The sequence below is a fragment of the Chlamydotis macqueenii genome, chromosome 5, assembly GCF_036417535.1.
Source record: "Chlamydotis macqueenii isolate bChlMac1 chromosome 5, bChlMac1.mat, whole genome shotgun sequence".
Classification (NCBI taxonomy): domain Eukaryota; kingdom Metazoa; phylum Chordata; class Aves; order Otidiformes; family Otididae; genus Chlamydotis; species Chlamydotis macqueenii.
This window is the reverse complement of record NC_141560.1, coordinates 41,481,366-41,495,845: the sequence shown is the minus strand read 5'-3', so window position 1 is coordinate 41,495,845 and position 14,480 is coordinate 41,481,366. Positions and strand designations below refer to the sequence as shown.

Here is a 14,480-nt window from a genome sequence, read left to right as displayed (position 1 = left end):
CTTAGATTTGCTGGTAGGAGGAGCAATAGCTAAACTGTAGCATCCTGGTGGCACAGATGTATCTCTGGAGATGCTTTAAGTAAGTTGTGCATATACAGGAGGAGGAGAGGGGCAGGACGAATTAGTTTAAGCACAACATTAATATGCATGTTCTGTTGATACAATTGGTTATTTATAAGTAGTAGGTAGCACAGTGCAAAAGATGTCCTTGGATTTTTTTGGACTTCCACATAGGAAGTTTTTGATTTATTTTCACACTTGGACTTTAAGAAATTTCCACGCTTGGACATTAAGAAAGCCTACAAAAGAAAATCTCACGTAGTTCAATATTAGTTTATTAAATCAGCAATTTTTATCACCACTTTCTAAAAGTGATTACAAAGCATATTAAAATATATTACAGTATCTGCAAGGAATTTATTGTGTAATAAAAGTGCAACAATAATGAACTTACAACTTTGTTTGCCTAGTTTGACAAACTGAAGGACACTGCACAGATCAAGCCTTCCCTCAAAAATCAGAGTGCTTTTGAAGTGAAAACACAGTATTTAACAAAAATATTAGAAAAGGTGAGCATGTGAAATAGAACACAAAGTTTACACTCATTCTCTCAGTGCTAAGTTACACATACCCATCAAACCATACACTTCAAACTCTGCTTGAATTCCAACAATATAAAGAGCCACCAAGTGAGTGCATGTTGTGAAAGGAAAGGAGTGAGAAGAAAAAGAGGGCACATTTCAAGTACTGGGGTTGAATGATGTTGAAAGTCAGGGACAGGATATTGCTGCTTTGACATGAGGTTCCATACAAATCCATACCATCCCCAACTAATAACTGGGACCTCACCCTGACCTAAAAGTCTTCGTAAACTCACCATTTTTGAGCTGTCACAGCTTTAAAAGGCTCTGACTGTCCTGTAGTGTGGTTATGAGTGTTAGCTCCACATTTTCTCTTCCAATCTACAACAAAATTTTAATTAATTTCTGTGCAAAGAGAATTAGGGTTGGGAATTAAAACTGTGTTGCAAAATAGTTGGAGAAGAAGTAACAGCAGTAGTCTGTACTTTGGTTTATGGCAGCAGACTACACCAGCAGGCACGGATTTCACAGGATGAATTATTGACCATTTTTAATGGTCTCACAGCAAGTGTAAGCAAAATCCTAGGCATACAAGAGCCAACAAATCCAACATCTTAGTCTTTCTTCAGCAGATACTAGTAACATCAAACTGAACACCAAAGGTTACCACATACTGCTGTTCTCAATAACTACTTAAAGCAGAATTTAATGAGAAATGGTAATCCTGGCTCACTTCTCATGCTCCGAACATATGGACTCACTAACTCCGCAGAACATGATCCAAACTGTTGAGTGTGGTTGGTTTAACTAACTGAATGGGCTTGCAGGATCTGACAAGTCAGGGCCAGCAAGGCAAATGGAGTAGGCCCACGGGTCAGCGAGGAGCTAGTGAGAAAAGATATCCCTTCCCCTGAACAACAGCAACATACTGTATCAGTTTAGCTGTGCAAGAAACTGCAATTTGAAGTCCACATGAAATGTACTTTATTCCTATCAATGAAGTACGATGCTAATGCACTGCATCACATACCTAGAAATACATTTATGCATGTAGCTCTGCATGCCAATCCTGAAACACTTCTATTCCTCCAGATAAACAGAGGTCATGCTTCATGCATTCCCCTTCCAAATTCTACAGGAAAACAAAGCAAAACATTTCAAACGCATCTAGACAAAGTATTTTAACTTATCAAAATGATGCATTTCCATTTGTCTCCCCTAAGCCTAAGTTAGCATGCTGTCGCAAAGACCAAAGAAAAGGCTGTGTTCTCCATTTTACTACCAATAAAGCTAGAAAAAGAGAAAATAAAATGACTGAGAAACTATCCTGCTCCTCTTACTGCTGGAGGTACTTCTACTGGCATGGGATCACATGGCTCCAATGCATCTGGAGCATCACGCTTGGAAGCTACACACAGTGGGAACTCAGACATGGGTCCACCTCTGGAACCCTGTGCTGCTGAACAGCAAGGTAAGGCAGACAGTCGGAAGCACAGCAGCTTCCCAGATCATCTCAGCTTTGCCCACACTACAGTAGTTACAATATAGAAGTTTGCTTTCTTTCTCCTGGTGGCTTTCCTTACTAAGCTAGTCAGGTTGGTCATTAGTGTATGAATTTGTTACTGACTACAGACACTACACACAAACAAGCACACATTACTACTTCTGCAGCCTGTTGTTAACAACTCCTGCAATGTCCATTTTTGTTCAATCCAAAATAAATTACATAGAAAATCACTCTGCAGATGTACAGTCACAAAGGTAGAGTCGTGGTCAAGCTTCACAGCTTTGTGCACAGAGATGCACTAAGCCTAATTTGGGTCCTAATTTAGCTCTAACAGAAATAAAGTTGGTGTGCTTGAATGATAAGAGAAAAATCTAAGAACTGAAAAAAAGCATGCAAATCCTCAAGAACAATTTAACTATACCAGGATATCCTTGATACAGGCCAGGAAGCCTGGCAAGGTAAAGGTGTTCTTCTATCATTACTTAAAATGGCTTCATTGTTTTCCCATGGTAGAGCCCTGGCAAAGTTCATGGCAATTCACATCAGAATAGACCAGATGCAGAAAGATAAGAGGTCCGGAAAGATCTAAAATATTAAACCTAACTGACAACCTAGAAATGTACGATTTGAAAAAAAGACGCTGAAGCTCTTCTTAGGTCACCTACAAATCTGAACCCATAAGCGTGACCAAGATCTTAACTGGGAGACAATACTCAAACTACTTTTCTGCCCAACCCTACCACAAGGATGCAAAAACACTTTTAGGCTTGCTCTGTCTCAGAAAGCACTACTGCTACCACTTACTGAGACTCAAAGAAAAAGTGCTCAAAACTACGGTACCTTTGATGGATAGGGTATTTCATACTACAAATGGAATACAAGTCAATTCCTGCTCACATGCATAGAGCAGAACTGGCTGCCAAGTTTGATTTTAGAAGAGAACTGGCCCTCCCTGAAAGACTCAAGTTCACAGGACTAAAAATTTGCATTAAGGTACTGATAAAAATCAGTTGTAAGCAGTCAATACGTTCAACTTCAACTGTGTGGTTAGAAAAATAAATGTTTATTAAGCATCCATTTCTTTCATGGATTGTTCTCAGTAGAGGAATAATATCCGGAGGGACCAGTCTATCATTCATTACAGTCAATGTAAAGATTCTGGTTAGCCTCCTCATCTTTCAAATCTGCCACCACCGGAATAAAATCTCTCTTTTGTGGTTGTCAGCTACATATTGGCAAAAGAAAGAGTTAAAAACTTCTCAAAAATATTATATATTAAAAAATATAGAGAGATAACTGTATAATTACCTGTAAATAGAAATTAATGAAAATTTGCTGAGACAGTTTGATGTGCTTTGAAGAGGCTGACTTTGAGCAACGCACCTTTTCTGAAGAGAAAGTGAGGCTTGATTTCAATGAAAATGTAATTTTTTTTTAGCTTATGAAAGCTTTCTGCTGTCACTTAGAACAATTCATGAATTTATTGTCTGCAGAGCAGCTAAAGAAACTTCAAAAGAAACTCCAAATCCAAGGAACAAAAGACATACAGTTCTTCTAATGATAATACCGAGTATATAGTGATGTATAAAACTGAAGAAGCAGTTCTTCAGATAACAAAACACAATGATGACAGATTGAAATAATCGTTTTAATATTTTGCAGTTTTAACTATAAAATAGAAAAGTTTTAAAACAAGACTGCTCATATTCTGAGCACTTAAAAGCCTCTCCCCATTACTCTTCTCTCATTTTCTAACTCCCTATTAAATAATAAAAAGAACAAAAATAAACTTTTCTTTTAAATTGGCCTTTTCTTAAACTATAGAGATGCTGACATTCACTTGATGCCTGAAGTATGGTTTTAGCATAGAAAATGTTCCTTGCATAGGCAGGTGACTAACTTTTAGAGCTTCCTTGCACTATTTAAAATAGTTTGAAGAATAGGTTGATAAATATTTACGTTTGGTCAAGGTCAGTGATTTTTATACATGGTCTTTTCTGCTTTATGATTGTAAAGGCAGCAAGACATGGAAGCAGGACTACAAAAACATTTTCACCTTACGATAGATCTATACAAGGCACTTCTGATAAGCATGTCTGAGTGAAGGTCAGCAGGGACAGCTACACAAATGTTCCCCTGCTACAATGCCTCTAATTTCAATAACTTGCATGAAATGTGCTGTGAGGTTTAAAGATCTAAGCCTAATTTCAAATTTTGGTGGTTTCAATATGTTTGTTGAAAGATTTCCAAAATTCTCATTCTTCTCCTTCTATTTTTCACTCTGCTGTCTGGAAAGGTTTCCTGTGAGATGGTGGCACCAGGTGGGAAGGTAGCGTCCCAGGCAGTTCATATCCGTCCAGTTTAATCTTGATGAGATGTTTTGCTAATGCGAACTCCTCATCATCCAACATTCCATCGCCATCACAGTCTGCAAGTTTCCAGATCTTCCCCAAGACACTGTTGGGTAGTTTAGAAGTCACCATCTCCTTCTTTGCACTAATGCCAGATATTTTGCCATTGATTGGTGACAGAGTGTAGAAAATCTCATCATAAGCAGGTTTATCTCTGGCAACAACCCATTCATCTTCATCAGCTCCTTCCTTAGCACCTTCTCCATATCCGTGGCCAAACGGTCCTGCCATGGTGCCATCAAATGCTCCACCATGTACCATCTCTGTGGGCATATTGCTCTCTTCCTGTCTGATCAGGCTCATCAGGGAGGCAATTTTGTTGGCCAGCATGTTATCCACAGCTTCAATTAGCTTTGGTTTCAAAGAATGAAATTTAGTGAAGTCACAAGTCTCCAACAGCTCCTGTAATGACAAAGGTTTCAGTGACAGTAGTTAGGAACATTTCCAATACACTGAAGAGGTTAAAGAATGGGCTTCAAATTAAAATAATCTGTTATCTTTTCAAGCAGTTTCCATAACTGAAATTGCTCTTCAAGAAGAAGCAAAGCTTCTTCCATATACCCAATATACTGATTAAACACACTAGGACAATTTTGCAAGTGTATGAGCTCATCTATTAAATTACATTTACAATACAATTTTCAAAATGGCAATGCATAAAAACATCGTGGCTGATGAATGTTACCCAACAGCTGTCCATTTGGTGATTTTCTTCCAAACATCAAAGAAAGCATGCAAGTAGGTCCTCAGTCCTGCTAGCACTTATGCAAGTGTTTAAAGTTAAAAATAAATCCAAGAGTTGGCAGGACTGATCTGACTTTATAGATTAAACTTCTTGTTTGTGGTTAGATCATGAAGAGCTGTTCTTTACCAAAAAAGAAAAACTGCGTTGGGATTAACAGCAGTAGCATTTTCATAGAAGTGCTGCCAGAACGCATGAAGTCATGCCAAGTTTTCATCTTGCACAAACTGCTACTAACCTCAATGAGATGTTTAACTAGGTGATATGTGCTATTCAAATACAAGCCCAAGCATGTTTTACAGCAGTGTTGAAAAATTAAAAATGCTTTAGACAATTATTAAATTATTTCTACGTGCAAAATGCTACTGGAAAAAGAGAGTTACATTGGAAACTGTTTAAAAAAAAACCAAACCAATCCCAAACCACCTCCCCCAAAATCCCTCTCAAAATGTTGTTAACCTGCTTTAACAAATCACATCTATCACATCAAGAAGCTGCTCCTACACATATCAGAACTACAATGATATGAACTCAAGAAACCTGAAGCACAGGCAAGTGGCTTTGCCCATGCACACAGAACTTTGGATTTCTCGGAGGAAACTGCCAACAGACAACCACCACTCTGTTCAGGTGACATTTATACACAATCATCTGATTTACAGCAACTGATCAGTATAAACTTATGATATGCAAAAAGTCTTAGAAAGTAAAGGTCAGATCTGCTATCTGTTTTGGCACTATTTTGTTTTCTCTGAATTTTGCTCCTCATTACAGAAGTGACTGATCTCCCATGTATATATCTGCTGCCATCTGCTGCTGAGGCTTAGCAACATGCACTATCAGTTTGATAAAAGTTCCATTCAAATTTTGTTTCAATATTTGAACCGGTAAGTGATCACCTCTCATTCTTTCATTTTGCATCACTAACAAAAGTTGCAATGGAAGAAAGCATAAACTTTTGCCACACAACCCCCTTTTAAAGCCTAACTCATTAAACCCTTTCAACAATCCTGCCTGTGAAAACCGAGCTGAAGTAGATCTTGTGCTTCATCTATAATTTACTGTCTCATGCAAACATTTGATTCCCAAGTGAAATCTTTTAGTTCATAAATTTGTGTATCCCTATAGACAGGTTAATCAGCCAGCCATTACTCTCTATAATTAGCAATGTAAGCGTATCACGTAAATTGTCAGAATGATAGGCAAGTGTCAATCTGGAAAACATCCTCCACCACACTCATGACTAGCTCACAGTCAGACCAAATTGCAGGCTCCTGATTTTGTTCTTCAGCTTCCAAGCAAATTATCTTCTAATTCCAAGGTCATTTAAGAAGCCTATGATCTGAGATCCAAAAGTTGCAAATCAAGGCTTAAAGAATAAATTGAAAAGCATTGCTAACACAACATTAGCTGTTCTTCCCTAGGATACTCTCTAAACAACTTACATCAAATCAGAGCACAGAAATAAAAAGGTGAAAAAATGACAGAAAGTTGCTACTAAGATTGCATAAAGTTCAAAAGAGTAGCAAGAGACAACAAGTATTTAAAAATTAACAATAAGCACATAAACAGAGAACTTCTATCTCTTCTTCATAGAATTCAAGCTCAAATTAACAAGAAAAAACTAAAAGGTATCATTTTCAGAAGAGATAAACAGCCACATTCAGGACACAAAGCAAGAACCAGCTTAACCTGTAAGTGTCCACTTCCACTTCATTTACCAAGCAGACGTGGTAGGATGGCTCCTGTGACTGGAGTGTTGGAACGGACAGATACAGGCTCTTTGGGAAGAACAGGCAGGGGAGACAAGGAGGAGGTGTCGCCCTCTATGTCAACGACCAGCTGGAGTGCATGGAGCTCTGCCTGGGGCTGGATGAGGTGCTGACAGAGAGCTTATGGGTCAGGATTAAAGGGAGGGCAGAGACAGGCAACATCGCAGTGGGGGTCTGCTACAGGCCTCCCGACCAGGAGGACGAGGCAGATGAAGGCCCTTATAGACAGATAGGAACAGCCTCACAGTCACAAGCCCTGGGGAACTTCAGGCCCCCTGGTATCTGTTGGAAGGACAACACAGCAGGGCACAAGCAATCCAGGACATTCCTGGAATTTGTTGATGATAACTTCCTTCTTCAAGTGACAGATGGGTCAACGAGGAGAGGTGCTATGCTGGACCTTGTTCTTACCAACAAGGAGGGGCTGGTGGGGAATGTGGAGCTCAAAGGCTGCCTTGGCTGCAGTGACCATGAGATGGTGGAGTTCAAGATCCTTAGCACAGCAAGGAGGGTGCGCAGCAAGCTCACTACCCTGAACTTCAGAAAAGGAGATTTTGGCCACTTCAGGAATCTGCTTGGTAGAGTACCATGGGATAAAGCTCTGGAGGGAAGAGGAGCCTAATAAAGCTGGTTAATATCCAAGGATCTCCCCCTCCAAGCTCAGGAGGGATGCATGCCAACATAGAGGAAGTCACGCAAAAATACCAGGAGGCCTGCATGGATGAAAAAGGAGCTCCTGGACCAACTGAAAAATCACAAGGAAGCCTACAGAGGGTGGAAGCAAGGACAAGCAGTCTGGGAGGAATACAGGGAGATTGTCTGAGCAGCCAGGGATCAGGTTAGGAAAGCTAAAGCCCTGACAGAATGAAATCTGTCCAGCGAAGTCAAGGGTGAAAAATAAAAGCTTCTGTAGGTACGTCAGGGATAAAAGTAAGACTAGTGAAAACATGAGCCCCCTCTGGACAGAAAGGGGAGACCTGGTTAGCAAGGACATGGAAAAGGCTTTTTTGCCTCAGTCTTCATTGACAAGTGCTCTAGTCACACTGCACAAGTTGCAGAAAGCAAAGGCAGGGACTGGGAGAATAAAGAACTGTCCACTATAGGAGAAGACCATGTTCAAGACCATGAAAGGATCCTGAAGGCGCACAGGTCCATGGGACCTGATGAGATGCATCTGTGGGTCCTGAAGGAGCTAGTGAATGAAGTTGCTAAGCCACTGTCCCTCATATTGGAGAAGCTGTGGCAGCTGGTGAAGCTCCCATTGACTGGAAAAGGGGAAACATAACCCCCATTTTTAAAAAGGGAAACAAAGAAGACCTGAGGAATTACAGGTCAGTCAGTGTCACCTCTGTGCCTGGCAAGATCATGAAGCAAATCCTCCTGGAAACCATGCTAAGGCACATGGAAAATAAGGAGGAGACTGGTGACAGCCAACATGGCTTTGCTAAGGGCAAATCATCCCTGACCAATTTGGTGGCCTTCTATGATAGAGTTACAGCACTGGTGGATAAGGGCAGAGGGGATAAGGGTCATCTACCTAGACTTGTGCAAAGCATTTGACACTGTCCTGTGTGACATCCTTATCTCTAAACTGGAGAGACATGGATTTGACAAACGGACCACTCAGTGGATAAGGAATTGTCTGGATAGTTGCACTCAACGAGTTGTGGTCAACAGCTCAACGTCCAAGAGGAAACCAGTGACAAGTGACGTTCCTCAGGACTCAGTATTTGGATCGACCCTGTTTAACATCTTTGTCAGTGACACAGACAGTGGGATAGAGTGCACCCTCAGCAAGTTTGCTGACGACACCAAGTTGTGTGGTGCAGTCTGGAGGGAAAAGATGCCATCCAGAGGGACCCTGGCAGCCTGGAGAGGTGGGCCCATGCAAACTTCATGAAGTTCAACAAGGCCAAGTGCAAGGTCCTGCATGTGGGTCGTGGCAATCCCAGACACAAATACAGGCTGGGCAGAGAATGGATAGAGAATACACCTGAGGAGAAGGACTTAGGGATGCTAGTTGATGAGAAGCTCAACATGAGCCAGTAATCTGTGCCTGTAGCCCAGAAAGCCAACCGTATCCTGGCTGCATCAAAAGAAGTGTGGCCAGCAGGTCAAGGGAGCTGATTCTCCCCCTCTATTCTGCTTTTGTGAGATGCCATGTGGAGTATTGTGTTCAGCTCTGGGACCCCCAACAAAAGGAGGACGTGGACCTGCTGAAGCAAGTCCAAAGGAGGGCCATGAAGATGATCAGAGGGCTGGAACACCTCTCCTATGAAGAAAGGCTGAGAGAGTTGGGGCTGTTCAGCCTGGAGAAGGGAAGGCTCCAGGGAGACCTTATAGCAGCCTTCCAGTAGCTAAAGGGGGCCTACAAGAAAGTTGGAGAGGGACTTTTGACAAGGGCATGAAGTGGCAGAACAAGGGATAATAGCTTTAAACTATAATAGAGTAGATTTAGATTAGATATAAGGAAGAAATTCTTTACTGCAAGGGTGGTGAAGCACTGGAACAGGTTGCCCAGAGAAGCTATGGATGCCCCAACCCTGGAAGCGTTCAAGGTCAGGCCTGGATGCGGCTTTAAGCATCCTGGTCTAGTGGAAGGTGTCCCTGCCCATGGCAAGGGGCATTGGAACTAGATGTTCTTTAAGGACCCTTCCAACCCAAACCATTCTACGATTCTGTGATTCTATTTGCACATAACCTCTAGTATTATCTGTCATGAGGGATCAAATATTAACTAAAAGGACAGGAAGTCTGATTCATTATGGCAATTTCTATAGTCCTGTATCAGTGGATGCACACTAAGCAAATTACCAATTTTTTTTTGTTCTGCACTGCTTCTGAGTCATGCTAACCCCAGCACAGATACGATTGATTGTCACTTCAGCTGCTCTGCTGCTGAAGACCCTAAACTAGAATGCTGAAATACTCTGTCCTACCTTTTCCAATTTGGCAATTCTGTTGGAAAGTTAGTATTATTTCAGTGGAACTGTAATCTATCATCTTACCTGCATTTTCTTGACTTCAGGGAAGTCCCCTGCTGATATATGGTATTCCCTTTGCAGCTGGATGTAGATCTCTGGTAATCTGCTGATCAGTTCCTTCTTCTTGTTATCTTTCCCAAATACAGTTGGCATTTCTTTTTTCAGGTAGCTGATGATATAAGCATGGACCTAAGAAGTAGCAAAACTGAAATCAATACTACTGTTTTTCAACACTTAAGATTAGTGTTCTTCACCAAGGTCACAAAAAGAAACAGAAATAATACGTTTTCCTAAGTCAGTTTAAGGACACGATATTACCAACAATTGCTTCTGGAACTTCACATCTACATGAACAGTTATCAACTAGCTTTGCTGCTTTCAGTATTCCTTTGAGGGACAGAGAAGAAGCAAACACATTTAAAAGAAATACAGATGCACACTTGCAGTTTAAGGAGAAGCATGGTACAGCATTCTATCAGTACCAACAATGAGAGAAAAAGCAAGGCCCCCAAAACCACATCCTAACACTACATGCATGGATCATACACAGAGCGCCAGCCATACCAGTCCACCTGTCTCAGTGGCAGAGATTTGTAACTCCATTTCCATTATTGTGAGAAGCAATGGGATAATGCCTCAAGTAATCCACGTATGCTAAGTTGCAGGGCTATCTAACTGAAGCGAGACTGCATTCCTACCTATTTACTCCCAGAAAAGTGAGTACCTATAAGTCTATATTTATGCAGCCACCAGAGGATGACAGAGCCACCAGTATACTATCAGAACAGCATGCCATGGTTGCCTTGTGAAGCCTTAGCGAGAAAAGTAGAGCCTTTTCAGCATGTAAGGAAAGATACTAATTTAGGATGACAAGTCCTAAAACACATTGAGATACTTGCAGAGCTCTTAGTTTCCCATCTGCCATGATCAAGATAATCCAGCACTGCCATCAAAACATGCATTCTGCCCATGCACTCTCCTTCCACCCTTACCCTGAACCATTCACCTCTTCTCTTTTACCACCCTCCCACCAACATTCACCACCAAGAGGATCTGCTTGGCCACACTGCGCATGATCTGGTCTAGGACAGAAATGGTGGTTGCACTTCTTAACTGAGGTGAGTTCACTAGCTCATTGTGTGGACACTGATACTCATTCTGCACATGAAAGGGAACTGTGCAGGGGCACCCTTCTTTTAGAAGCAATGCACATCTATCACAATTTGACACAATAAAACTGCTTTCCTAAGCTCTGACCCAGCCAAGACCACTGAAGTCAAATGAGCTCCACAACAGGATAAATCTTTACAGAACTCGGGTCCTTCTTCGTTAGAAAATAATGCAACTGTTCTCAAAACAGAAGTTACTTACAATTTTCACACGCACAGAAAAAAAAAAAAAGTTAAAAAATGTCTATCAAACCGTTGAGCAATAAAAAGCTGAAATTTCAAAGACTGGGGGAACACAGACAACCACAAAAAAGCATTAGTAGGAAAAAAGTGCATGTCTTAAGATCACAATTTTCACACAACACCACTTCCTCATACCTAAAAAAGTGCATGCATTTTAAATGCAGATAAATATAAATTTATACAGATGAGGGAAAAAAAAATAAACAGCATAAAAAAGTAGAGTTTCTGCATAAAAACATGACATTTTCCAATATGTTAGATACGAGTATTTCTCCAGAATGACAGAGCTGATTCAGCAAGGATATTTCTAAGACAGTTTATAAATGATTGCAAGTAATTTTATGGATCTTACATTTAAAGTAATACTTCTATCAAAACCAGAAAAGTATGTGCATAGTTCACAAGCACTAACAGTTTGACATGTGTATGCTAAGTGGTCTAAGGTTTGCCAGTATGCACATGTGTTTCTTATAGATAAGAACAGTTTCCATCTTCAAAATGGGACAGTGAGTCACAGGACTAAAAAAAGCAGCCTAGTGCCCAAATTTGACAGTAAGTTAACAGTTTGCTTTTAGTTTTGGTTACTGTAAATATTTTCAAAGAGATTAAGAAAGGAGTGGCATAGAAATAGGACAAAAGAAAATACCGTGCAGTGTTGTGAAAAATGACTTCTGAGTGTACTTTAAGTTCAGTTTGGAAGACAGAAAGATAACACTGGAAAGATTACAGTGCTGCTTTCCTGCAGATAAATAGTTTATTCCCCTTCTATACCTGTCTAATTAGCATGTACTATGAGCATTGTATTTTGTATTCATCTTTATGCATTTTTATTTAGCAGTACATAAAAAAAAACAAACTAAAGACAATCCATCTGACACTTCCACTTCCAGAACAATTGTAACAAAAGAAAGCAAAAAGCTACCAACAACATCCACAAAACAGACTGAGATCGTAGCAACTTGTAACACAACATCATCAGGAACGTGATTTGAAACAGAATTTTCAAAGAATTAACTGCTACAGGGTGTCCTAAAGCCCAGTCCAGAAGAAAACCCCCCAAAATTTAAGTGTATCATGATATTCAGAGAGTTAATTAAGCCAAAATAGGAAGTGGTATACATCCCCACATGACTATTCTTTTATCAATGTAAGTGCAAGTCCTCTTCATTTTTGCTTAGAAGTCCACACGAAAACGTGTTCCAAGACAACTGCATTTACTCAACTTGCATTCCATTTGATAACTGTATAGGAAATTAGAATTTCTGTCTGGTACCACCAGCTTTCTCCCCAAGTATTTCTGAGGTTAGTTTTCCTTCTTTTCCAGTCTTCCAAATGAGAAACTGTAATTTTTGAATCCCCAATTTTCATTTTATTCTTGAGCTTTTCAAAACAACAAGAAGCCTGGCAGTGCTTTTAACTATTATAATAACAGTGGCTGCAGTGCTACAATAGAAGAAACTCACTGCTGAATCAGAGAAACAGGCAAAGAAATATTTCAGACTGCAACCAAAGCTTATTCTAGTCAGGCTGTGAGAAGGACTGATGAAGCCAGTGTTGTTAAGCAAGAGGTCTGAAGATTAGTGTAAAATATGACCAGAGGGCTTTACAAATAGGTAATTAAAACTTGGCGATAATTCACAAAGCTTTAAAGGGACTTTCACTCATTCATCAAAGATAACTAGAGACCTACAAAAAAAATTAAACAGGTTTTCAACAGTCAGCTGTAGACTGTCACAGCATTGTCACACAGCCTGTCCATGCATGCTAGGTTAGTGACTCTAAGTTGCACACAATGCATGTACTCCTCCAGAGTCAAAAAACGAAGGGAACGGTGACAGGGGCTACCTACAGTAGGGCACATAACTCATGTTCCTGGATAACGAGAGATAGGTTTTTCTGGATATGACGACACAAAGCCTGTAGCACCCAAGTGTCTCTGTGACTAGGAATGAAGAAGATATAATCTGAGAGGCTCAAACGTTTAACTTAATGCACAAGCACCTCTCCAATTCATTAATATCTGTGCTTCACGAAGAGTGAGGCTTTTAATCAGTCTTGTATTCCAGGGTGTAACATAAATGCATTTAGTCAGTGTTTTTTCACAACAGCTGACTGACAGTATGCATTAAAACATTAATATGCAAAAGAGCATACGGAAGGTTGCATGTGAATAGTTTTGGTTGTGGGTTTTTGCCCCTCTTTCTTTTTTCTTTAAGTGTTCTCTACATACCACCTATCATTAAAAAGAAAAAAAAAAAGGTAGTTTACCTCCAAAAAGGAACATTGAGATTACCTCACTGCACAGTGTAAAAAAATAAAAATAAAAAAAAAATTCACTTTCCTACCAAGCAAACAATAGCTTTAATGGCCTGAAAAGTATCAAATCCCTTCTCTAAAGTCAGGGAGGCATCCCAGTACAAGTCCTGATTTCCTCCTACTTGCTTCTATGTCCTGCATGACTACCTCTTCCTCGAAAAATGGACAATTCAAGCCATTTCCTGAAAAACACACAGTGTATAGGTAAAGAAACACTGGGAAGGGTGAGAAAGGGCACACTAAAAGAGACAGAAGAAACTGCTCATTCAATTAATTTAGGTTTCTTATCTTTTCTTACCTTTGCAAGCCTTGCCCTCTTAATGAGATCATTGAGCTTCCGCACAGCAGCCTTCTGTGGGAGACTCTGGATATCCTTGAAAAGATCCTGTGCCTCTGCTTCAAAGAGTCTTCGATTCTCTGTGTTTTGGAGAGGATGGGCCCAGAAGGAACCAATGTAGACCCGCAGCACCTCTGGAGTGTCAATCACCTTTCCCAGGGACCACATCAGCGCACCGTAGACCCTCATCAGCTGCTGTGTGTCCACTTGGTCGGCCTTATTAAGCACCACTCGGATCTTGTCATCCTGGCCCCGGAATGACTTAATAGCTTCTGAAAACTCATCAGATATATCCAGCTTATGGGCATCAAAAAGAAGGATGATGCGGTCGACCCTCTCAGCAAACCACTGGAGAACTTGGCAGAAGTCATAGCCTGAAGGAAAAATACACTATTACAGTCCTACCATTCAGGAAAGT

General features: G+C 40.5%; 1 protein-coding gene across 1 annotated transcript in view; it reads right to left on the bottom strand.

Moving 5' to 3' along the window:
- Positions 1–314: 314 nt before the first annotated feature.
- EHD4 (EH domain containing 4) overlaps positions 315–14,480 on the bottom strand; it is a 35,697-nt gene continuing 21,531 nt past the window's right edge. Inside the window, exons 4-6 of the mRNA XM_086750251.1 lie at positions 14,024–14,436; positions 10,022–10,186; positions 315–4,901 (exon numbers count right to left, since the gene is read on the bottom strand). Coding sequence (XP_086606377.1) covers positions 4,365–4,901; positions 10,022–10,186; positions 14,024–14,436 — 1,115 coding nt within the window. The 3' untranslated portion in view covers positions 315–4,364. The remainder of the gene's footprint in view (positions 4,902–10,021; positions 10,187–14,023; positions 14,437–14,480) is intronic.